General features: G+C 38.9%; 1 protein-coding gene across 1 annotated transcript in view; it reads right to left on the bottom strand.

The window, feature by feature from the left end:
• LOC121913039 (oxysterol-binding protein-related protein 10) overlaps positions 1-27,159 on the bottom strand; it is a 78,623-nt gene extending 51,464 nt beyond the window's left edge. Inside the window, exons 1-3 of the mRNA XM_042435671.1 lie at positions 26,465-27,159; positions 12,370-12,545; positions 2,519-2,598 (exon numbers count right to left, since the gene is read on the bottom strand). Of these exons, the coding sequence (XP_042291605.1) occupies positions 2,519-2,598; positions 12,370-12,545; positions 26,465-27,150 (942 nt within the window). The 5' untranslated portion in view covers positions 27,151-27,159. The remainder of the gene's footprint in view (positions 1-2,518; positions 2,599-12,369; positions 12,546-26,464) is intronic.
• Between the last annotated feature and the right edge of the window lie 512 nt (positions 27,160-27,671).

Here is a 27,671-nt window from a genome sequence, read left to right as displayed (position 1 = left end):
TGGTGTATTGAGACAAAAATCCCCTGAGTTGACACAGTACAATCACTTCTATGTTTAGATATTGTGTTGCCAGAAAACATTGGAAAACTTTAGACCATCACCAATTGTTTCTCACTGATGAAAGTTGATTTATCTGCCCCCAAAATTCCTAGTAATTGGTGATTCAGCAGGCTAATATAAACTTTCTGAGATTTGAAATTCATGACACAGGCCATGTTTTTCTACTGTATTACTGCTGTTTTGCAAATCTCCTGCAAGGTTTGTTAAAGAACGCTGGAGTGCAGAGGGCTGCTACAAGACTTCAGAGATAAAAACAGGTATTTTTAGTGGAACAAGAAGATGAAACAATGAGAATAGAAGAAACGCCAAGATAAGATAATCATATAAATCTTCCTGCAGCTTAAAAACTCAGGATTGGGTTGCACTTGCTATTCTTAAAAATGTTTGTGTGTTGATAAGGTCCCTTGTTGGGTTAAAATTTAACAGGAATCGACACACCACCCCCCTCCCTGGAGGCCTTCTTGACTCAACAAGGTAAACCGGTTCCGTTTCAAAACATGGAGGGTGGTAAATCAAATAACAAGGTCCAATTCATATGCCACAGCAAGAGCCTCTATATGGTACAACAAGAAGCGGTTAATAGAAGCGGTTGGGAAAGATGGGTCAACTCCGGCATAAAGGTTCTTGATGACCTTGTGGAGGATGGAGGAGTTGGAACTTTTGAGGATCTTAAAAATTAGCATAATCTGCCTACCTCAGACTTCTGGAGATTAGAGAATTAGACATTGTACATTTTTTGATTTAAAAAAAAAGTAAACTTGATGGTATCACTGGAATTCAGAATCTCTTCCTAGAAAGAAAACATTTACAGTTTTATGGTTGGCAGGGTTTAAAATGGGTTGGGAAAAAGATACTGGTCAGGGAATCCCAGATGACTCTTGGAAGAACCTTGTAGCTTCTTGGCATACTTATTCACATGAGGTGCAATCTAAGTTAATACTTTATAAAATAACCAATAGAAGTTACTGACCTCCATGTAAATTGGTTAAACTTTAACTAAAGGACAATGACTCATACTGAAGATGTGGTAAGGAGGCAGAGACTCTTGTGCACCTGTTATATTTTTGTGAGAAGCAGAAAATATGTGGAAAGAGGTTTTATTTTTCTTGACTAAGATGTTAGGAACGCACTGGGAGGTTGTGGTTTCATTTAGTCATGGTTACATCATAGTCATTTTACACCACTGGAAATCTTCTGCTATGTCCACTTTTAAAGAGTGGATTGAATGAATGTGTAAATGGTTTCATATGAACAGGTGACAAATAGACTGCGTGGGAGAGAATATATCTTTAACAGAGTATGGGGTTTGTTTCTGTCCCAGTTAGAAAAACATTGACTGTGGAGCGGACTGACCGTCTGTCTAAGGCCTCTGAACCACCCGTGTTTGAATACTATATCTGACTGATCCCTGTATCTTGGAGGACAATATGGATTATCCATTACACAGTGTGGGTTATCTTGTATTATAGCTTGTCATTATGTCTTAGGAACTTACAGTCTTACTGTTGGCTGTACAGGGTTTATCCCCCCTTCACTGAGTCACTGTCGTTCTTGATGTTGGTTATATTACTTGATTTATATTTATCAAGGATATAAATGATGGTCATGTGAGGTTGTATGATGTATGATGGTTGTGTCTGTCAAAAATATAAATTTTGTGTGTAATGTCCCTGCTAATTCTTAGCAATTAGCTAGTTTCAAACTAGTGATTTACTGAATCAGGTTGCTATTCTGTAGTGTCGTCCAAAAGCAAACAATGTATGTAGCTAACACAAAGTTGCTAGTAGCATCACAAGCTAGTTTTGTCAGTAACCTGGAAGTCACTCGGTGGATATATTTAGTAGTAAGTAAGAAAACTCGAGCTGCAAAAGAACTATTTTAATTTACTGATGCATAAATCTCCTCTTTGTAAACTCTTGTTAAAACTTGGCTAAAGTTGAACTTATGAATAGCTAGTGAAGGGGCCGTTGGCACTAGCAAAAAGGCTGTTGCAAGACTAAGTTGAGAAAACAGCTTGTTTAAAAAAAAATAAAAATCATGCCACAACTTTCTGGAGAACTCTGGAGGGAAAGTGAAATAAGACCAATGGGAGATGATGTCATTTATAATGAAATATGGCATGAAAACCTTTACACTCCCTAAAAGCCATCAATGGACTAAAAGCACAACACAAAGAGGGGGACGACCACGACTTCTTTTAGCCATTTAGTTTTCAGAACTGCACAGAGGGTTTTCACCTGTTGGAGGACCTGCTCCTTTGCAGACAGGCAAATTACTGACCTCATGAACCTGAGTTTACTGAAACGAGAAACTGTCACATTTACTCACAGGCGGGACAAGAACCTCCAGGGAAATGTCAAAAGCTTTGCGTTCACTTCTTTTTCTGAGGAACACAGGCCAAGAGTTTGGACCAGGGTCATGTTTACAACTCTGTTACTGTGTGTGTTGTGTATTTTACCTTGGCACTGCTGTCAGAGTGACGTCTGGCACACGCTTGGAGCTGACTGATCCAAAACTGCTGCTCCTTCGCGTCTGAGGCTGCAAAGACACACAGAACAAAAAAAACTTGTTAAATTATGAGCCTTATTTCCCGTACACACAAGACTTTGAGAATTACCAATAAATCCTTATACAAGTTCACAGTCAGGTCAATATGCAGTTATAAGAATCTGCTATAAAGTGTCATCCACAAATGGCTACCATTCAATTTTTATTATCATACAATGACTTCCATTTCCACAGATGAACTTTTAAATTATTGCCTAGGGTTTGTTCAAAGAAATCAACACCAGCTGGAGGAACAAGATGCCCGTGATCACAAATTATTTAAAAATTTTACTCTATAAGCAGATAATTTGCCATTTTAGTGTCAAATTATTGTCTAAATTGCATTTTCAATGGTGTTTTCCACCATACAAGTAATACAGTTAAAAGAGCAAATGCTAAATTACTGTCATTTTTGGCAAAACAATGTTTTATAGTATATGGACCAGGGCTGTAGCTACGATTGAGGACACTGCAGTCGTGTCCTCTGCATCTTCTTCAAGGAGTTTTGGCAATGTGGGGGCAGGGGTTTACATTTCTCAAGTAATGTAGGTATTTAGTAATTTGGTTATTCCAATGTTTTCATACATAATACATTTCAAATTTGACTACTTCCAAGCTAACAAAATAAATAAAGAATTCACTATATTTTCTTCCAAGAACTCTACTCTTGGCAATGTTGGAAAAGCTAATTTACAGAAATTTCCATTGAACAATTGAATAAACAAAATGTGAAAAATCCAAATAATTAAAAACTAATTTACCAAATAACAAGGTCAAATCCACAGCAAGAGCCTCTGTGGTACAACAAGAGGCTGTTAATAGATGGGAAATCTCTCTTTGTGAAAGATGGGACAGTGTTTCCCATTAATTACCTAGACAGCGTTTCTCATTAATTATCTATCCATTTGGTGTTTGGTCCTAATTATATGTGGATAAGGGGGGGGGGGGCAGGTGCAGCCCTGGTATAGACAAAATATCAGGTATTGGAAGCTGTAAATATAAAATTCAAATGTGCTGAACCGTCCTGTAAATATTTTTAGTTGCAACAGGTTTTACTGGTCTGAACTGACACAGTGAAAAAAAGTGTTTTGACTTTTTTGTGTGCTGAGAGTAAAAGTGGCACGACTGGATGCAGAGACACAAACTCATACATACATATACAGCATTTATGGCAGGAGGTGGATGTATGAGGTTTCAAGTGTGTTTTTTTGGGCAGCCTCTCTAGTCAATAGCTGTTGTAAAGTAGCTTTTCGTAACCACTCCAGTTGTCCCAAATTGCAAATGGTTCAAAAGGTACAAAAAGAAGCTCATAAACTTGCAGAAAGCAACTGAGAACAATACATGGATCCACATATTCAACAACATTAAAGGAATAATTCAACATTTTCAGAAATACCCTTGAGAATTTCTATATCACACTCATATCTGTCTGCTTAATATGAAGCCAGCAGCTGGCTAGGTTAGCTTAGCTTAGCACAAAGACTGGAAACAGGGGGAACAGCTAGCCTGGATCTGTCCACATGTAACAAAATGTGCCCACTGGTGCCTCAAAAGCTCACTAATTAACACATATCTCCCTCATTTACGCTATATAAAACTTAAGTATGAAAACAACACGTATTTAGAGCTGCAACAACTAACTTTTTTTTTTTAATTAATTGTTTGGTCTATAAAACATAACAGTGAAAAATGGCCATAAAAATATCCTAGAGACAGGGTGGCTTCATCAAATGTGTTGTATTGTCCAATAAAACAACCCCAAACCCAAAAATATTCCATTTACCGACCAAGAAAGGCAGCAAATTCTCACATTAAAAACCTTCAAATGCAAACCCCTGCGTAAAATGAGCAGAGAACTGGCCTACTCACTACAAAGAAGGTTTTCGGGTGGAATAAAAGTCTACATCGGTGGATGGACGGGCGGGTGGACGGACAGATAGATAGATACTTCATTATTCCCAAAGGGTGATCAGGGCTGCATATGAGTGAAGCATCAGTGAAGGCGACCTGCTGGATGACAATGACCTTATTCGCTGCCAAATGATTACTCAACATGCCGACTGTCTGTCAGGACATTTGATCCTATTAGTTCCTGAATGATGTCCTGAAGGCTGGTACCTGAACCTCTTTATTTCACCTTCTACACTAAATTCAGCATTCAGTATTCAAGAAAGGGAACAATTCATTTGTACAATTTTCTAGCAGCACAGGAAGCAGCTTGATACTTGTGGTTTTCCCCTTGGCACAAAGACAATCCACCCTGCTATCTAAACACAGATACAGTAGCCAACTGAAGCCCGGATTTGCTGACGAACACAACAAGCCCTCCAACTGAAAGACGCTGACTGTCTGCTTGTACTGACCCGTTCCAGGTCAGACTGGAAAATAATATCCTTCTGATCCCATTTCACTGACTAATTAGTAGAGAACAATGTCTTTCATGGGTCTGATAACATTGAATTTAGGCTGTAGGTCAATCCCAGCTGGAACACCAACAGCATAAAAGATAACAAAAGTTAAAAGATTACAAACTCACCTAAAATACACCAGAACAAAGCTGCATCTCAGTTAATAACAAAGGAGAAAGTGTGTAGCAGGTAATCAGTACACCTGAGCAGGGCTTGATTTGAGGGTGCGCTTGATTTTCTCACACTGTGTGATCAGTGGTACGGTGATTACAGTCCCGAATGACATCCCAAATTCTGTTTCAAATCTCTTTCTGTTTACTCCATATTGAGTTCCTATTTTTATTTTGAACCAACAGATTGGAAACATTGTCTATCTGCATACATATATAGCTCATTAACCATGGTCTATATATTATACGTTTTAAATTTTGTCAGTCCCTTTCAGTGTTGCATACAGCTCAATAAAAGCTGTAAAACCCAATAACTGCTGAATGATGTGTTTGAAACCATACAGATTTCAGTCATTTACTCAGTTACAATTACTAGTAATTTCAATTGCAAATGCAAAAAGAAATTTTTTTTTTCATGCATGAGTAACCGAATTCTTAGTTCTAGTTTCACCCTTTTTATGCTTTTATTAAAAAGGATTTTCCCTGTATTCTGGTTGGACCCATTTAATATGGTCATTAATTGAAACAGTTTTGGGTAACAGACCATTATGAAGTCTGTGCAGGCTATAGCAACACTTCAAAGCTCTCTAGCAGAACACAGAAATAGGAATGGGACACTCTAAGCTTTTATAGACCCTCACATTAATGAGCACATTAGTCCCATGAGACTGCAAGGCTGAAAATTAGGAAAACAACTTAACATTTATTTACAGATCATCACTTAAATGGTACCTCGGGTTTCATAAAGATCCAAATTACTGCATTTGACTCCTGTGATGTTTTCTGCTAAGTTTGAGGAAGTCTCATACATTTCCTTTAAGAAACTAAATCTTTTCACTCTCGGGAGAGAGCGAAACCAACATAAAACACACAAACACTGTGCACATGAGAATAAAGAGGCATAACTCAACTAAAAGTTCAATTTTATGTATTCACAAACTGCTAACATCTACATCTTGTAACTTTGGCCACATTGACATATTAACACAATTTTAAGTAAATATGGAGAACTTGTGAGCTAATAGTTGAAACATTAGTATAAAATTGGAGTCATATTTATGTCCACCTGACGACAGTACCTCATTATGATCGACCCCTTTCACATGAAAATGGTTGTTTGTTGCACTGCTATTATGAAAAAAAATGATCATATCAGTTTTATTTATAGGATGAAACTATATCAAAACTGAAAATGGCAAAATGACTCGTGTCATACAGTTTATACCGGACAATGACAGTGCTTGTCAGATCATCTAACAGCATCGGGAATCTCCGGAGTTCTCTTCTAAGCAGTTTTTGTGACTTTCCAAAACACACAATCCAAGAACTTGATATCCTCACATGTCATACAAACTGGTTCATTTGAAGCATACTGAACCCTTTAATCCTCTCTTGTCAGACATTTTTCATTTAGTTAGATTCAGTATTTTTTTTTTTCTGATTTTCATCCACAGAAAAGCTTTAAATGAGGAAATGAATGCAGCACCGTCCCCATTAGTGACTGTATAATGAGGATGGATGACTTCATCAGATTAATCAGGAATTGCATCACCACCTAAATGAAAGTAGTATTTTGAAATCTTCTGACGATTTTTCTTTTCTTTAAGTGTTGTTTGACATGCTGATAGAAGTTTTTATAGAGTATGGAGAATTCAATTTGCACCTGCCAATCATTTGCACTGTCGACATCTGCCTCAGTCACGAGAACACCTACAAAGGGCGCTTTTAAGTGAAGAGGTAACTCTGAGAAAATGAGACATTCACAGAAAATTTTTGACAAGTGCAGCATTCGAGACATGCTCTCCTACTGGGAGTGGCTGCTCGCCTCTCCAGGGAGAACATAATATTCATAAAGAAACACCTGCGCCAATCTGTCTTTCTGCAAAAATACCTCTTCCCACTTGTTTCTTGTTGTCATCAGCCACTGAAATCACTCACTCATTAAGGGCCACTTACCCAGAGAGCGAGAGAGTGTCTAAATCATCTATTTTTCTCTCTGATGTGCACAAGCCTATCTGTGATTAAAGATAATTAGTTGTCTGTAGTGAGAAGAGCAGCCTCCATGTGCAGCTATGCTAATATGCACCTGTTCATATGGTGACGCAAGTAGTATACACACTACTTAGCTAAGACCAGGACGTGCTGTTCTCATTTCTGGAGAATATTATGAAACTGATGAAAAATTCAAAAGCTGGTTTTGTGTCACAAGAGCTGCAGACTTGGAAGTGACATGCTGACAGTTCTAATCATTTGATGAATGCACTAGGTTTGCGTCAGAACAGGAGGAGACTAATAATCAAATGGGAGCAACAAACAGGTCCGTCTGCCTGTTTAAAATGAGCAACAATAGACACTCGTCCAGGTCTGTGTGTCCTATTTAAATGTCAATATCCATCCCATAGAGACGGCTGAATGGTATCCAAATACCGCTGAATGAGAGAAAGCAAGAGGGAGAGAGTCTCTTTCCGAGTCATTCATAGCACCACCATCATCAGCTAATTACACCCATTTTAATTACAGCACTGTGAGAGATGTTATTGGTTATGATAATGGTGAGTCTCAGGATTAATGCTTGGACCAGCAGTTAGATTTGATTAAAATGCTGGGAGATATTATGAGCAGGGCATTTTAACCGTATATTTCAAGAAAATGGACAGGCCGACAAGGACCAGAAAGGGTGGAAGAGTGGCCTTGCAATTACAGCAACCTGCGTTTTCTAATCAAAACGACATAATGAAGTTTGATCCCTGTGATTGTTCTTAATAAAGCAGTAGCACTCATGCTAAGAGAAAATTTGTTGTAATTCTAGGTTGAACTTTAATTGCTTTTTAATAGCTTCTATTCACTCATGACTACTGAATCTCACATTTGCAGTAGTGCAACAAGACTTAAATGCAGTGTTCAAGGAGGCCGTCCACATCTGACAGCGAAGAATCAAGACAGGTTTATAATCTTATAGACAGTTGAAGTGAAACCGGAAATCTAAAAACTACGAAAATCTCACTGAATCAAAAAAATCACATTGACATTTGCAATAACACAAATAACTAGTAATCCAGCCTTGAAACATAACTTAACTCAACAGTACTCTAGTCATGTGGCTCTCTCTGTATGTTTAGATAAGTTTTAGATAATTTTTCATTTTTTAATCAATATTTCTGTGGTCTTAAACAAACATCCTTTCCTGTAAGACCATCGTAGTAGTGCTAGCAAAAATGAACGAACGATTCTTAAGTGCTGATTCTTTTCCGGGTTCAATACGTACAGGGTCTGACAAAGTACATCGACAAAAGAGGCAAGCCCATTGGTGAGTCAAGGAGTCACGGCTAGTGAAGACATGTCTGTAATAACAGCTGGACAGAGAGGACCGAACACTGTAGATGCTTTAGTCAGCAGAGATTACAAGTAAAGAGCTGGAAAAACGACTATAAGCGTTGAGGGATGTTATGTTAATGGCCAACGATGACCTGACCATAAGTACCTGTGCTGCAGTGCTGGTAAATTTTCATGGAAGCTGTAGTTTTTTTGTACACTCACCAAGTAAGAAATACAGAAAGTAAACCCCAGGAACATTATTTTTTTCAGAAAGACAGATGAAAGAAATCCTGAATGAGAAATTGCATTGAATTACAGAAGCTAGTGGAACAGAGGCCAACTTTCTACACAACAACTTGTTATCACATAACTTGAGGTTGCACGCTCATGTAACAGCTCTATTCGCTGAATGAAGACTGTGAGATGCAAGTTCAAGGTTTGAAATCTGTCTACCGGCGCCTTTAAATTTTACTAACCAACACATTACATCTTGTTTGTTACAGAGATAAACAAGACTAGCTCTCTGCTTCTGATCTTTATGCCAAGCTAAGATAACCATCTCTTGCTCCGTATTTATTTGTCAAGAAAGTTTTCCCAAAATGTCAAACTACTCTTTTATTTACAGTAGCTTACTGAGACAAACATTGTCGACTTCTGGGATCAAGTTAAACTCTAAACCATAGAAAATGAATGTGTATCTGCACAGAAACAGGCAAGACAATAAACCCCCAGTTGCTCACTCGGTGAAAAGTCTCTCTGGATAATCACATGAGCCGAAAATGTCAAGTCCGCAGCTGAAAGAGGTCATTTCAGGAAACCATACAAATGGTTTGCTGTTGCAAAAACTAGACATATTTTTAACATATTGTTATGCTTTGGCAGGTTTATAATAATCAATCGTGAGAACAGATTTCTGCATCACAACACCTCAAATATGCCTTAAATATTGTGATTTAATTATTCAGATGCATATTGTGTCAGGCATCCTAATCAGCCAGTTTGAAAGCCCTGCTAGAAACAACTTGACCTCTTCATTGGCTGACTGTCACATACACACATCGTATGATAAATAGTTTAATTTGCCATCTGAGCATTCACACATGATTAAATTCCTGCGGCTCTTCACCTTTGCTCAGCAGCAAAACACAAGACCCTGCAGACTCAACATCCAATAATGAAATACTCACTTTATATTCCTCTACTTTAGCTAATTTCCCTGTGCTTCTTCGGTTCAGAGAGCCAGACAAACCCTCAGGCTGTTAGATGTCACATGTGAATCCCTTCACGGATGAAAGTACACATTCTTGCATTCATAGAGAGATGTTGAGTTGTGATCAATTGTTGCGCAGAAAACACCTCGAGGGTGCCTCTGCATACAGAATCTGTGTATTCAGTGTCTTCTTACAACAGCGAGCGATAAGGAAACCTTCTCAAAATCCTCTTGTGAAAAGGTATCAACCTGAGAATAAAGGTGGCATTTAAAGCTTTGGACACAGGGACGGCTTATACCTTATAAGCTAAGCCTGGAAAACTGGAAAATGACTCCTGATTAAACCTTGAAGTTACTCTTTTTTCCCCCCCCACCCCAAGGTAGACTTTCAGGGGTTCCCATGGCAACCAATACCAGATCTGAGCATACCGGCTAATCACTAAATGTCGAGGACGCCCATGTGAGCTACTTTGTTCCCTGCTGGTTGAGCAAATTGAAGTTTTTGAGGACAAAAGTTTCTATTTCACTGCATTTTCACAGTAATATAGTAATACTTAAGAGCCTTTTTGTTGTTGGTGGCTGGTTTTTAGAGGTTAAAAGGGGGTTTTGGCACTCGTCAAATCTCAAAACAGGCCTTGGGTTTGTTTGGCTGAGCTGCATCTAAAGATGGCTTTTCTCTCTCAATGACTTTCTTGATCATGCTCAAATCTTAGTGAAGCGTTGGAAAAGGAAATACCTCTGCCTGTGAGCTATACTACCCAACTTTTTTCTCAGTGGGATCATTGTTTCCTCTTAGCTCAATACACACGGATCACCGAGTTATTCAGGGAATATAGGCCAAGTTATGCTGATATCCTCCCCCTTGAGAGTGTAAGGGGGCATTCCAGAGGCACAAGTGGAGCAGCAGTAAGAAAGAGTCTGTCTTGCCTCAGTGGATACAGGTCACTGAAAGCTGAGGCCTTCAGCACGGTGACCAGCGACAGGCTCTTTGTCTGGTACTGGGTCTTAAAGAGATATTTCACTTTGATGTAGATTTGCTCACATAGTCCTCTGAGAAGAGGAACAGAAGGTATACATTGGTTTTACCAAACTGTGCATGTGTGTGGGAGGTTTTTCAAATTCCTTGGTCAATAAAGATAAAGGATAGTAAAGCATGACCACAATTAATAAACACTTCTACGTTAGAAAGTAACAAAGACAAGTTAAAGTAAAGCTAAAGTTGCTAAAGCTGTGATTATTTTCATTATCGATTACTGGTAATCTTGATTATTTTTCAGATTAATCAGCAAATCATTTGGGCTATAAATGGCAAACAAATGTAAAACATGGGCATCAAAGTTTCCCATAGCCCAAGGTGACGTCTTCAAATAACTTATTTTGTCCGACTAGCAGCCTAAGACCCAAAGATGTTAAATTTACAGTGATATGAAATAGTCAAAAGGCACTAAATCCTCACTATTGAGAAGCTGGAACTAGTGTTTGTTTGGCATTTTGCTTGACAAATTACTTTCAAAATTCTTTATCTTTAAGCACAAATTAATGTGAAAGAAATCACATTTGCCAGTTAGGTTTTAGGGTTTTTTTCCACCAATGTGAATATTCAATATCAAACTGTGAAAAGAGGAAAAGTTCAATTTTGAAGGCAGCAATCTGGTCAATGCCAGAATAGAAAAGTAATTACATCTAATGCAATGAAAAATGAAATTCAGTGCAACTTGTAAAACTGTCGCACCCTCATTAATTGTTTTTGGCCACTTAGGTGCAGTGTAATGAGCAGTAAACACTAAACTGACATATCACCTTATAAAGTTGATATTGCATTAGCAAAATTGTACACACCAAGGAGACATGGACAACATCAGCATCGATTTGGAGTCACGTTTCAGTCCACCTGACTTATGTAAGTTCATTATTAACTCTCCTTTTACCTTAGGGTTTGGTCTCCACTAACCCATTGGGGAAATATCTGGCTCTTTAGCTGCTGATTGCTCCACCATGTTTTCCAGCTAGTCGCTAACTTTGTCTGTCAGCTGATTGGTGCTGGGCAGGTAGCATACAGTAGGTTTGTCAGAGGTAAAACCAAGACAATGAGCTTTTTTGTGGGTTTGTCACTATGATTGACTTGTTTCACATTACACATACTGTGGTTTTTAGATTCATTCAATATTGATTTGAGCATGTGAGGGCAATTATTGAATGAATATGTATAAATGCTTGTGTGAACTTCTGAAAGGTTAAAAATGCTTAGTGACGGTCATAGAAACTATGTTTATCACTAAACGTTATGTTTGTGCATCTGAACGGTGTGTTCCTGTGTGAAAGAGAAACAAAGAACATCTATCTATGGTGAAGTATATCCTGCCATGTTTGTATGGGTATAACCATGCATAGAGTATTCACAATAACTCCTAGAGGTTGGTGTGAAAGAGATAAAGGAGTATTCACAAGAGGTGAATTGCTTCGACAAGCAGCTTTAGGAGTAAGACGGTAAGAGTAAGTGCCTTCAATAACAAGCTGTCCATTGCATTCACAAAAACTGGGCGAAAAAAGTCATTCATAACACCCCAGCAACAAATGACTCCAACATAAAACACACACACTCCACTGAGTGTTTGCAGTTTGCCATATACGGGCAGCTGGGGCCAGTGTGAAGTCATACCTCTAAGTTTGTACAGCTCTCCATTGACAGAGTTTACAATGAACATGTGCGGAGCCTCTTCGCTCGGTGTTACTGAGGCACCGATCAAGGGAAGGGACCCACGGGGCTTCTGGCTTTTTCCCTGCTCGTTGACGAAGTACTGCAGCTGTCCCAACTCTGGATCTAATACAAAGTACCTGCATGAGAGGGAGGAAAAAGCAGAGAAAGAGAGAGAGAAGTTAAGAAAGTAACGAGCCAGAGAGAAATAAGGGGGAAAGGGAAATAGCAGAACCACCGTTAATGTTATCATCATTTTGTTTTATGCTCTCATTATCGCAGCTTGTTTGCTGGTTAAAGTTTTTTTTATATTCCTGTTGCACAAACTTTTCAGGATGTGGGAGAGATAAAGAGAGCGAGGAGGGGGCTATGAGATGAGGCAAAAGAGAGCTGCCTAAAAGACAAAACACCCTTAAATTTCTCACCCTTCATGCATCGAAGCCTGCAGGATATTGTTTACTACAGCTCTCCACGCAAGAATTGCTAAAATTACCCCTCCTTGCACATTAACGCCTGCTTTCACCAACATCAAGCCGGCAGCTCAATTCCAAATTACTCAAGGTAGCGATTAGTGCGGTCATCCTGCGCAGAGCCCACAGCCCGAGGCGTGAAAATTAAACCCCACGTTTTTCCCTTTAGGATTAATGAATCATATTCAATCACGGCAAAATTGAATCGCTGCCTCGCTCACCACTGGCTGGGAGATTCAAAGCCAGCTAGACACATACAGTATAACCTCAGGCACACAGGTGGTGGACATATTTCATTTCCTGTGGGCAGAGAGGATTCTGTATGACATTCAAAAAACTGGCCTGTCTGCTCCATTTAACACTTTGTTCTGGTTCTTGCAGTTCAACACAGGCCAGAGTGGCACTGGGTGGCTTTGGCTGACCTTTCTATGTTTGTGTACAGTGGCCTGAGGTAACAGCGGTTGTCTTTGTCCTGTCTTCTGGCCCTGAATCGACCTCTTTTCCCTGAGATTCCCCTTGTTAACCATAAACGTTCTCGTTCCATGCAGGATTACAGAAGCTGCAGTACTGATCAGGCCTTTGGAAAAATCCTCGCAATCCACCGTGCAGCATCGCTCTTAGCACATATCCCGCTAATGCTCTTTCCTAGTGCCACATCATGGTTGTATGTGATGATTGAAGACATCACAAGGCGTCAGCTGTCTACTCCAGTATCTCACAGGTCTGTAATGTCTGTAGGAACATGTCTCATGTTATGGGTCCAATGAATTCATGACTAAACATATCTAGAACTACAAGTAATGATTATTATTATCATTATTATTATCACAGATTTCCAGAGCCTAAGGTGACATCTTTAAAAGGGGACATATTGTGCTTTCTGTTATTTTCTGTAATTTATGTTTAGTTATAATGTCAGATATCAATGTTAAACATAGTCAAAGTTCCAAAACTTGAGATAGATGAACGTATGTCAAAATGTCGCCAAGTCAAAAGCCCCGGCTTCAGCCTGTTCTGAATGCTCCGTTTGCAAAGTTACCTCTACTTCCCCATCAAACTGATGTCAGATCATTTGCAAAAACATCTGTCCGTCCTCTGTTGCTAAGGTTGTTCACGTTGTCCACGCGCAAATTTCAGATTACGTTCGGGTTTTGTATATGATAAATACGATATTTTTGTAACTGTTAACCATGCAAAAATATTCCAGTACAGCCCCAGATTAAAAATATATACCTGGAAATGTGCATGTCCCTTTAAATTTTGTCCAACCAGCACTGCAAAATCCAAATGTATTTCCTTTCTAATGATATAAAACAGAGAAAAGAGTTTGAGAATCTGCATTTTGTTTGATAAATGACCAGATTATTGGATTATCAAAATGGTTGTATGTTGATAGCAAAAAACTAACACCGTGATCAACTTATTGCTTTAGCACTGGACATATCGCTCAAATCATGACCGACTTCATTTTTCAAGAGACAAACAACTCTATTACTGCATCCTTCACATAAAGCATTTTTTCATGAACCCTCAAGAGTTCCCCATGAGGATAAAGTGAATACTGCTGTCTGAAAATTGATCCCCACTCATGGTCTTGCCCCCTTCCATAAGGACAGCTGGTGATTTATGTCGACCGCAGCCAACCAGGGAGCAATCTGCTTGCGTTAGTTTTTATCCAGCCCTCTCTTTATCTCTCTCACACACATACTGTCCTGTACATAAAGTCTCAGCCTCTGTTCAGTTAGCAGAGTGGAGACTTTTACCGTTGACCCCTCCAGGCAGTTTTGCCTTTGCAGCTAAACTACAATGCAGGCCTTTAACATGATGGATGGTGCTGGATAATAAACCGAGGGCCTCTCATGCAGCCTCTCGTGTCATAACAGTGCTGCTAATACCCGACCTGTGAGACCACAGACTCTGGGCTCGCAGTGAACTTTTTACCTTTGGAAGCATGAGGCTAAATCAAACTGGGCCAATGGAAAGATAATGATAGAACAACAAAGTTTGGCAGCAGTGTTACCACACTTGTTTCAATGAATCAAAACAATCCCTCTATTACAGAACAAGTTGATCCCCTGGTGACTAAATTTAATATCATTTCCAGTAAAATTGTTTCCAAGATATTTGTCCCTATTAAAATGCTAAATAGCATAGCAGGCTGTAGGTATCAATGAGAACTTGTTGTCTGGGCATTACAATGTTAAAGTTTCATTTGGTGGACGCTTTTAATCCAAGTAATGTACACAAGAGTTAATACAACACAAGCAAGGACCTAGTTAGGAGAGAACATGAGTAAGTGCCATGAAGTTAAGTTCAGGTGTGATAGGACGTAGGTGCAGGCAATGCATAGAGTCTTAGAAGTGGATAATATATATATATAATTTTTGTACTTTAATTTTGTAAGTCCATCAGGTGCGTAGGTGTATGCGAAAGAGTTGGGTCTTTCTCTTTTTCTTAAAAATCGAGAGGGACTCTATGGATCAAATGGAGTTTGGTAACTCGTTCCACCACGACTCAGGGCCCTGTTGTGGTGGTGGTACCCGACGCCTTTCATTGGCAGACCATAGTGAACGGGAGGGAGCGTAGACCTGAATGAGGGAGTTCAGGTAGGCGGGTGCTGTTTTGTGAGCAAACGGCAGGGTTTTGAATTTGATACAGGCAGCAACTGGGAGCCAGTGGAGGGATATGAACAACAGAGTGACATGTGCTATTTTGTGCTGGTTGAAGACTTGATGCCCCGGCGCGTTCTGGATCATCTGCAGAAGTTTGAATGTGCATGCAGGGAGACCTGACATTAAGGAGTTGCAGTGGTCAATGTGTGATATTACGAGAGCCTGTACCAGGAGTTGTGCTGCATGCTCAGACAGGTAGGGTCTGATCTTCCTGATGTTGTACAGGGCAAACTGACAAAACTGAGCAATTGAGGCCTTGTGAACCTTAAAGGTTAGTTGGTCATCGATCATGACACCCAAGTATCGGGCAGGCTTTGTGGGCATGAGTTGGGTTGATTCGAGCTGGATGCTGATGTTTTGTTGTATATGGGGACTGGCTGGGATGACAAGGAGCATGGTCTTAGAGACACATTGGTGAGTCACACTGTTGTGCTGGCTGACATACTCCTTCATTATGATGAACACACACACTGTAGTTTATTTTGAGTTGGTCCCAAATACACTGTCCTGCTGATAACATCTCCTAGAAACGATAGTGCACAGCTGTCTTAGGATATTACTGAGCCTTTTAAGGAATGAAATTATATGTTTGTGATTCATTTTTAGAGATTTACTTGGACAGTCGGACGTAATGGTTTTGGGGGGTGAGTGCCTCATGGGTAGGGAGGTCAGGAAGTATTGAAAGATGGACCAACACACACAGAAAATTGCCAGCCTGATCCTTGTCTTGGAGCCTATTGTGATTTTAAACCCTTGACTAGTTAAATAACTCTAACAAATTCATAACAATCTGTATAGACATGAACTTTATAACTTGTTGAGTAATGGAAAACACAAAATTTAAATATAAATTCAGTGGCTTTTTTGGCTTATCCCTGCCTTACAGCTCTGAAATGTAATCACTCATTGACTCAAGAGTGGATATCTGTAATAACAAAGAGCTCTCTTAATACTCTTAATACTGATACATTTTTTTTTTGCTGATACAATTCAAATAACACAACCATAACAATAATAACACTGTAAAAAGAGCTTAGTCAAGCACATCTATCCACATCAACAAAAACACTGTCATTTCCTAAAGGCATTAATATTGATACTGCAGGAAATATAGCTTGTCAGCAGAGTTTGCATCCCCCCCCCCTCTGCTCTTTTGGCAGTTATTTCTCAAAAAAATGTTCAGAGGAATGTCAGAACAGGAGGAGAGTAGTAAATCACACTAGTTATTGGCAGGGAGTGTGGGTGATGTTTTTCCAATAATAAAATGTATAGCATTGTAGTGTCAAAGGGCTCATGTAAAGCCAAGATTTTATTGTCCCGTACTATCATGTAGGTATTTTAAAGCTGCATTATGTTATTTTTAACCACTAGGGGGCAGGAAAACTCCAAACCAAAACACATCTAGCGGACACAGAGCAACATGAGCGTCCCATTGGGGCATGTTTCTGGTCAAGTCAAGTCAATTTATTTATAGAGTACATTTAAAAACAACAGACGCTGACCAAAGTGCTTTACAGAGAGATTACAATTATGGAGTAATTTGATTGATGGTTACACCACAAACACAAATAAGACAGAGAATCAGATAAAATTACAACACAAACAGCAAATAAATACAAACCAATAAAAGCCGGAGTGTGGTCAGGCATGACTTCATGAAGATAATTAAGAGGCTAAAGAGAAGAGATGGGTCTTTAGATGGTTTTTAAAGATATCAATGGTGGGGATGATTTCAGTGGCAAATTGTTCCACAATTTAGAGCCAACAACTGAGTGACCATTTCAGTCCAATACTTCACTGGCTTTTAACAAAAATAATCTTTAGTTTGCTAGATACTTGATACTTTCTTTACTGACCACTCATTAACTTGGGCCCATTTCACAATGGGCAAGTAGCGTCCAACTCAGCTTGTCTTGAGCTTGTTTACTGGAAACAGCTGCAAGTACTTATACAGGGTGGCTTACCGTAACCGGAGAACAAAAACATCAAACTAAAAGCTGCTAAAGGCTGAATGTTAAATGGTGGCTCTCAGTTGGTTTGGCATTGCAAGCAATCCTCCTGAAGTTTTTGATTAAATTTCAACATTTAAAAAAAATCAATAATACAGGTTCAAGTCTGAGCTTTGATTACAAAAATCTTTGAATCTTTTATGTTTTTTGTGGTTTTCTGTTATTCATATACTTTTATGATGTTGGATATCTGTGCTACATATCAAGTTCCAAAACTTGACATTAACGTATGTAGAAATGCTCCCTGCAAGTCAAAAGCCCAGGCTTCAAGCTGCTCTGAACATTTAATTTTCACCAGTTCCATGTGTTGTTTACACTGTCCAATCTCATATTTCGGATCAGATCTCAGCTCGAATATGTATGGATGTATTTGAAAAGTTGACATTTCGAGTAAAGAACGAGAAAAAGTAGTGAAATCCTACTACAATAGTTTGTTGGATGGTTTGTTGACCTCCGGAGCTGGTGGAAGTCTGTCGAGGGGCAGCTTCCAAGAGCTGGCCAATCAGTGGAGCCCAAGATTAAAATATAGACCTGCAAATGTGCAGAATATGTCCCCTTTAATTTGCAGCTACATTTGCAAATACAAACTGAAGACACCTCAAACAAAAAATGAAATTCCTAAAACAAATGGCAAAAAATATCTAACTGGCCATTAACTTTGTTCACATCAATGAGAAGCCAAGCTAACACCCTAAGTTTTCCTCCCCTTCTCTGCCACAGAGACACCCACAAGAGCTGCATTACCAAGACTCACAGCTTTGATCAAAGCAGTACAGCAGTGCTCCTTTCCTCTGGGCACATCTGCAAAGAAATGATTCATCCCTCACAATGTACTCCCCACCCAGCTGACGGCATAGGAGGACATAAATTTAGAATCTACACACTGAAGCAATCCTTTCAGAAACAGCGTCATATTGTACAACAAGATCTCTGAAAAGGAGAAAGAGAGATCATTCTGAATGTTTAGTATGCTGTGAGCTGCATGCTAATGTTGAAAATATCTTCATATGATGTATAAACACTTATCGAGCTATGTAGCTGAAAAAACTAGATTATAAACGAACAATAGAGTAAGTTGGAATTCAAATAGCAAGAATATCTCCTGCATGAAAACGCTGGACCTCATTTGCCACTGCGGTTTAAAAATAAATCTGAATCTGAGGTTGTTCTTCCCTTTGACACAAAGTCTCCAATGTTATCACCCTGGAAACCAGCTTTGAGTCGCCATCAAAAAACTCTGCTCTGCTTCATTAACAAAAATACAAGCTGAGTTCGACCTGAATTATCACACACTAAGCATGGCCAGCTAATGGCATGCATACACACACACACACACACACACACACATGTGAAGGTGCTGTACTGTAAACTGTAATACATTACGGTCAACAGCTCAATCAGGTGACTCTAACATGAATCTTGTCTGACAAAGAACCATCTGTGTATCTGTAATAAAAGGCCTGAAGCTTGGCTGGGATATTTTCATATCACTGCAGACACGTTAAACATGTTTTTAGTGTGTGTGTGTGTGTGTGTGTGAGAGAGAGAGAGCGAGAGAGAGAGAGAGTGAGTGAATGTGTGAGTAAAATAGACTACAGCATCATGATTATTTGGCCTGGGAACCTTGAGGCTGTAGAGACAACACATCAATCTTGAAATAGCATCTCAAGTCTTCTAGTGCAGCACTTTGCAGATGAGTACTCATACATGACAATGTGAGTGTGTGTATGTATGTATGTTCATGTGCTGTACTTCTGTTGTTGTGGGGACGAATTGGAGTTTTAGACTTTGAGTGCAAGGACATTTTAGCTGGTACTTCTTCAAAGGACTATTTGACAGTTAAAACCTGGTTTGAGGGTAACATTTATAATTAAATTCAGAGTAAGGTTGGGGTTAGAATTAGGGTCTTATTTTGTAGCTGAGCCTAATTGTTTTTAGAGGTTATGATAACAATCTACTCACCAAATTGCTAAGATCTGGCAACACAGCTCCGTTGCCACAACATTTTTTAACAAAGAAATTAGCGGTCAGACACTCATGCAGTTTGTAAACAAGCCAACAGTTTAGCCAGAATATCTAAAACACTTTATTTGGAGTTGAAACTGAAAGTGAGCGTGCCTGAAAAGCCCCTAAAAATCCTGTATTATACAAGAGACGCGCGTATGCACACAACTAGGGAATGCACAGTAGATCACAGTCTTTTGGATGTGAACAATGGATAGTTCGAGTAACCATTATACTGTTTGCCCTCATTTTGTTTTCAAACTAATTTAGGCTAACACCATGATTTGTTTATAACCTGTCTGATTGTGTTCCTGAGTCCAACTTGTTATAGTCAACACCCACTCGAAGCAAACAACTCATGCAATATCGCCTTCACCACCTCTCACTCATCACTGTGGGCATGTTTACGCTCGTGAGCAAGCAAGTAGTTAGCGCATAAGCAAACACTGTGTAACAAAGCAACTTATGACTTTGTGCCAAGCAGAACTTTGGTTTTTATTATTATATTCATAATCTTAAAAGGGACATCTGTGATTTTCTGTTGTTTTTATACTGTTATGATGTCGGATGTCTATATTAGAAACATTCAAAGGTCCAAAACTTGAGGTGAACGTATATGAAAAATGCTCCCTGACAGTAAAAAGCTCAGGCTTCAGCCTGCCCTGAACATTTCATTTGCAATGTTACCTCTACTTCCTCCTCATGATGGTATCAGATTGTTTGCGCATGCCCACAAATTATTATTTACATACTACTTACATTACATATTTCAGATTGGACATGTACGTATGTATTTGAGAAGTTTCCATTTCAAGTAAAGAATGAGAAAAAGAGGTGAAATTCTACTTCTACTGTTTGTTTACAGAACCTACAGAACCGGCAAAAGCCTGCAGAAAGCTGGCTAATCAGAGCTGGGTGGGCTCATTGGGAGGGGGACCATAAAGAGACAGGAAATAAAACGGCCTGTTTCAGACAGAGGCTGAACTAAGGAGCTGGATAAAGAGCCAGTAGAAGATAAATAAGGAGTTTATTTGAACTTTAAATCATGTAAAGATACTAGAGCCCCAGAATAAAAATACAGACCTGGATATGTGCATGATACGTCCCCTTTAAGGTTAGGTTTAGGACCTAGGGAATGCATTATGGCAATGAGGGTCTTCACAAGTATAGTATGTGGATATGTGTTTAGAACAAAAGACAGAAACCTGTCACATTTGCTCCAACACAAACACACATAGCACCTACACAACAGTAGCAGCACTTCACACTAACACATGGCCACCCACATAGTGGCAGAATTAGCTCCACTCGGGTCTGCTACTCACCACGACACAGCCTGCCAAACACACACAATGTGTTCTTCCATGTGATAAATATTGGCATGTGACTGATGATTGTAATTACTCCAACACTATCTTCCACCGGTGCACAGCATCTCCTCCTTCAGCTGTTTCTATATTTAAATCCTGTGGGCACTTAAGATATTAACTGTTTGTAAATGTTGTACACAACCTGGGAAAGAATGGACTTTTCAGATTTCTTCTTCCCCTAATGGGTTTAGAGAAAGCTTGATATTACCGGTCATGTTGAACTCAAACCTGGCTGCAATAAACGGTATAAAGTTGTAATCCTTTTATCCAACACTTCTCTCAATTCCAGCTCAAGTTTTTTTTGCATTTCTGTTTTCTTAACCTCGAAGAGATATATTCATTAAAGATCCTTGTGAAAAAGCTCCAGGACTGATGGAGAAATGAATCCACAGAAATTGGTTGAAGAGGAGAATAACTGGTTTATTTATAAGTTTATTATTAATAATGTTTTGTGATGTTTTTATGCCTTCGCGCCGGCGACAGTCGTGACTGGATGCATTATGTTTTCAGGTTGTCCGTCTGTCCCATTCTCGTGAACCCAATATCTCAGGAAAGCCTTGAGGGAATTTCTTCAAATTTGGCACAAGTGTCCACTTGGATTAAGGGAAGAACTGATTAGATTTTGGTGGTCAAAGGTCAAAGGTCAAGGTCCCTGTAACCTCACAGATGTCCTATTCTCTCATGAGCGCAATATCTCAGGAACGCCTTGAGGGAATTTCTTCAAATTTGACACAAACGTCCACTTGGATTCAAGGATGAACTGATTAGATTTTGGTGGTCAAAGATCAAGGTCACTGTGACCTCACAAAGCGCATTTTTGGCCATAACTCAGGAATTCATACACTAATAATGACAAAGATTCACACAAATGTCTAATAGGATGCCGGGTTGAAAATGTGTGTGAAGCATTGTCTACTGTCATGGCTACAACATTGTGTTGTATCAGAATCAGCTTTATTGGTCAAGTATGTGAACACATACAAGGAAAATATACTTAATACCTTTTATTAAATTCTTTCAAAGTCTTCTCTACATATATATTATATGAGTCTGGACAGACATGGATGTAAACTGTAACTTGACTGGTTGGTGGAGGCATACAACTGGGAGGCGGCATTTCTAGTTTAAGATTTTTTTTCACTTATATTGTTTGTATATCAATAAAAAAGGACTTTATTTTCAATATCAATAAGTTAAGAAGCAAAAAAAACAACTTATTTTTCATCCAGAGGTCAAACTCTTCAATAATATACAGTATGTAAGGATTTGGCGCTATATTACTAAAATTTAATTGAATTGAATTATGTGAAAATGTCTGAAATTTAATTTTAAAAAGAAACTGATTGAGCTCCTCACACAGATTGCTGTAAAAAATCTAAACTGAGTGAAGTTGTGTTTATCAATTTGGGTTAAAACTCTGCTTTACTTTGCAAATTTCAGTATGTTAAATAGTCAAAAAGGCAGTGGAGAATATAGTGTGGCTGCGAAATGTAATGGGTCTATTTTCTATCAAAACCTAAAACCTGCTCTAATGATTTCTCATCTCAAAGTAAAGCTTAACATTCAGTCCCATTTATATGCAATATAAAAGTTTAGAAACAACATTACTGACAACAAAACCCAGTGGCTTGTATTTTAGGAACATTTACTCATGACCCTCACGCAACACTTGCTTCCAAATGGACATACGAATATAACTGTTTTTGATTGTTTTTTTCTGATTTCTGGATGTGCAAGTGGCATAATGGCATTGTACCACATACACCAATCTGGCCCTGCAGAAAAAAATATTTGGGCCACCGAAGAAAGTTGTGACTTTCATAGTTTAGATCAAAACTTTTACATAATTTTTCACAAATCTCCTGTAGATAGAATCTTGTTTCTCATCGTAATTTCTTCACTGCAGTAACAGATAAACATCACCGCTCTGATAAGTCACTTCCTATCCGTACGCATGTAGCAAAATATGATAAATTAACTCTTTCTCTCCCTAAAATTGAATTTTATAAATTTGCATTCAACTGACACCAGGATTATAGTGTCATTATTAGGGCTACAGCTAATGATTATTTTCCTTATCGATTAATCTGCCGATTGTCTTCTCCATTAATCGCTTAATTGCTTTGTCTATAAAATGTCAGAAAATAGTGAAAGAGTCCCAGAGTCAATGGTGGTTACATCTTTAAATGTCTTATTTTGTCCAGACAACAGTCCAAAACCAAAAGATATTCAGTTTACTATCATGACAAAGAAAAGCATTAGATCTTCACATTTGAGATATTTTGGTATATTTGCTTAAAAAATTATTAAAACAATTATCTGTTTATCAAAATAGTTTTATAGCCGATTAAGTTTCTCTCAATCGACTAATCGATTACTTGACTAATTGTAATAATATACAGCATAAAATGATCTCCTAGTGAGTTATGAATTCCAGTTACTACTATCATCAGCTGTAATAGCTGTACTACTAATACCATTATTAGTACTAACCAGCGGTAGTAGTAGTAGTAGGTTAATAGAACAAATGAGGGTTTGTGTGCTCACGAGGAACATTTAATCTGATCTGATTCAGGCAACATTTTTAGCATGTTTTAGTCCTTGCTCATAATCTACTCATTTACTCGGCTCGAGGCCATGGCACCAGCTTGGGTCAATGGACCAAAAGGAATTTCCTCTTGAAAGTTAGACCTTTGCCTTTAGGCGCTCTAAAATTGAGACAAGACATGTACCATAACCTCAAAGTACAAACCGGTCTTTAGATACCTTTCCTGATAAAATCTCATTTTACAAATCAGTATAATCCTGCTCACGCTGTAACATCCTGCACAGTTTTGTTTGCATACACGTGTGTGTTCAAGTGTTTCTTTTAGCAGAGTTGACAGACGACAAATCCCACAGGAACATCACATGTAATTTAGAACCCTTTCAAACAATAACGCCTCACTTTCACCTCTTTGAAATGAACATGTGTGCCTTTTTTTTCCCCCCAGGATGAATCGTACACCCAAGTATTCCTGTGGGTGCATATCAAGACGCAGTACAGTGCATCATCTTTCTGTCAGTTCAATGGGAGAGCAGAGAGAGCAGCCCTTCTTTCTCTCCATCTCCGCCTCCCTACCCCACCCCTCTCTCACATACACTGGCCTCCAGCCCAGATCATACACACTACAGTCTGAGGCTCCTTCTTCTCTGCAGCACTGCTACAGAAACAATGGGACACTATACGTTTTTGTATTTTTCACAATTCAAACTCATTTGCACATGAGGGTAAAAAAAAAAAAAGACTAAACCTGCAGAAAAGGGTGGCTGCATAATTCATGATAACTCTACAGCAGTTTGGCAGCATACAGGAAATTAACAAGAAAAGGTGTTCTATTCCTCCAAAAAAGATGTTTGAAACCACCCAAACCACAACCAGATGTTTCATACATGGCCCACAACAGCAAGAATGAGTGTAAGATGGGAGTAATATTTTCTAAATTAAACTCTCAGTTGAATATATCCAAGGGAGTGAACCCATAAATGCTGCATGAAGTACAGTCGCAAAATAATGCACTGCTGTGATCTGCACAGTTGTTGCAGTGCTGCTCTGTACTTCATTACCAGAGCGGCTGCAGTGCTCCAGGAGAAGCAGAACACCAGAGAAACACAGGATATGGGCATCAGATCAGTTTAAGGCAATAAACTGAGATAACATCTGTGACAACAACAACCTGTAACTGGCGAGCATGGTAAATGGTAGTAAATACATAAGCTGAGTCAACCCAGAATTACCCACTGTTTGGGGATAAATGTCCTATACACTGAGCTGGATTATTTTAAATACACCTGTATAATCCAACACAACAGCCCTGCAATAAATCCCCATCACTTTTTGTTGACATTGTGACAGACAGCTGTTGACTGAGCTTCTGTGGCAGTTTTTGTTGCTGTTGTTGCAACTAATTTTCATTATCGATTTATCTGCAGACTATTGTCTTAGTTAATCGATTAATTGTTCTGCCAAGAAAATGCCAGGAAGTGGTGAAAAATACCTGTTATAATTTCTTGGAGCCCATGGTGACGTCCTTAAATATCTTTGAAGAAGTCCAAAATCCAAAAATATTGAGTTCACTATCATATATGACACAGAAAAGCTTCAAATCCTCACATTTGAGAAGCAGCAATCAGCAAATGCTTGGCATTTTTGCCTAAAAAGTGCTTAAAAACAATTATTTGATTATCAAAATAGTTACAGATTAATTTTCTAACTAATCAATGGATCGACTAGTTGTTATTCTTGGAGTCACACTGATACTGGATTTTTGTGGCTGATGCCGATGCTGAGATTTGAGAGTTTTTAAAATATCAAATAACAATTTATCAACCAGTGTTTATTTTTTAACAACAAACATTTTATGAGTTTCCCATATTTTGAATATTAAATAATTATTAATATAATATAATATAATATAATATAATATAATATAATATAATATAATATAATATAATATAATATAATATAATATTTGTACTGAGTGGAATATTTTACAGTTTAAAATAAACTTGCCAGTGCTTTCTGATCAATAAACTACAGTATATAATGGAGATGATGTTTCTTAACTTAAACATATATTTGGCATTTCTGTGCTGCAATTTCTTCTTACCTATCAGCCAACGTATAGCTGATACTAATACATCTGCAATAAGCTAATATTAGCCCAGTTGATTCATCGATCTAGCTCTATTGCACTGGAGTGCATAATACTAAAAGATGTATCTAATGTTTTGATCATCCCTGTTATAGTGCATTAGGTGCCATAATATTATAAAAGCCAACCCAACACAACTGTAACTAACTGTAACTGGCTGTAACCAGTGATATTGATTTATCTGACAACTGTTTTCTTGATTATTTACTTAATCATTCCGTAAAATGTCAGAAAACAGTGAAAAATGTTCGTCACAATTTGCCAAAAAGGCTAAGTTGGCATCTCCAGATTGCTTGTTTTATCAACAAACAGTCCAAAACCCAAATATATTCAGTTAACTATTATAGAGGATGACGAATAAAAACAGCAGATATTCACATTTGAGAAGTCAGAACTATTTAATTTTGACATTTTTTGCTTGAGAAATTACATAAATGATTCATTAGTTTTCCAAATAGTTGCAACAACATCAAAATAAGTCTTCCAAAGATATGATTTAATGCAGGGCTGTTGTATTGGATGATGTTGTACAGGTGTACCCAATAAATTGGAACCTGTATTATCTGAACTTGCAGATATTGGTGTTTGTTTGCTTTATAATAGTCACTATAGTTTTTCTGCCTCTCTATTAGCAGGCCTACAAGCATGTGTGCAAGGATTTAACCCCCCCTCAGCTCCTCCTCACCCCTCCTCCTCCCCCTCAGTGACGTGGTGGATAGAAGTGCAACGTGGACGGGGCAAATAACAACACGAAGCCATCTGACAACTGAACCGAAAGTGAAGTGTGTCAAACGCCCCCCCTCTACCCCCCTTCCTATCCAACTCCATCCATGTGCTTACCTGTTCTGCCAGCCTTGGATCAGGTTGGTGTATTTGCTCAGCACTCCCTCCAGCTGCCGCTTGCGCGCCTGCTGCTGCAAATTCATGCTGTTCCCCAGCAAAGCTCCCCGGCTGCCTCCTGCTCCAGCCGGGCCGCCAAGTGAGCCGGAGCCGGGGCTATGCGACCCGGTCCGCACGGGCTTCCTCGACGATGAGTTCCCGCGGTCCGAGGAGTTGGTTTTGTTGGTCCCGGGATGCGGACTGCAGAGCGTCTTGTCCATCCTGGCGACGGGACGGTGGAGAACAGGAGGAGGAGGAGGAGGAGGAGGAGGAGAAGGGAGGAGGGGACAGGAGTGGACCAGAAGCAGCAACAGCAGCAGCAGCAGCAGCAGCAGCAGGGAAGGTTTCACCAGAGCATAAGTGGTAAACACGGCGATGCGTGTGTGCTGAACTAAAGGAGAGGCAGTGGGTATGCATCGACCGCGCTGCGCCGTTGGTTTGTGCGTCCCTCGGTGCGTAAGAAGGCGGACATATTCCTCGGTGGTATTCGTGCCCTGCTCCCTCCTCTGCAGTGCGCGGCTGTGTGGCACTGTGGGTCTCCTCCAGCGTTTTCCTGGTAGGAAGGGAGAGCAGAGCGCAGACACTCCCACTTTACTCTGGACCAGCCCCCGGATATTACAATGCAATCCTTTTATATACATTATCATGCCTTAAAAAAAAAGTCCCCCCGAAGAAAAAAGAGAATAATACTGCAAATGCCAACATGAAAAGCCATGACTCATGCGTGTGGCTCATTTATATAAAGTTATGCATGTTTCTGTATGATTTGTAAGAGAAAATTGCAGCAAAACATGTTCATTTATTTATTTATTTATTTATTATTTCAGTAGAGTATTATAAGACTATTATGGCAACATTAATACTATATGAAAACACAATATTACAGGAAATAAAATGCAATAAAACAATATAGGTCACTTTAAACTCATTAAAGGCACAGCAGGCTATATGGGTATTTTGTGGGGAATCGTAAAATATTATTACAGATAAAACAATATAATGAAGGCTATAATAATGCACAGTAGGTTCAACTGTTGTACAGAGAAATAGCCTATATTTGAAGCCACAGGGATTTAAAGTCCAGCTGAAATCACATTCACATCCCTCTTTGCAGTCACAAATAATGTTAACATGTTTTTTAAATGTTAATAATTTTGTATTATTAGAA

This window comes from Thunnus maccoyii, chromosome 15 (assembly GCF_910596095.1).
Source record: "Thunnus maccoyii chromosome 15, fThuMac1.1, whole genome shotgun sequence".
NCBI lineage: Eukaryota > Metazoa > Chordata > Actinopteri > Scombriformes > Scombridae > Thunnus > Thunnus maccoyii.
Note: the sequence above shows the minus strand (reverse complement) of the source record. Positions and strands in the feature narration are given on the sequence as shown.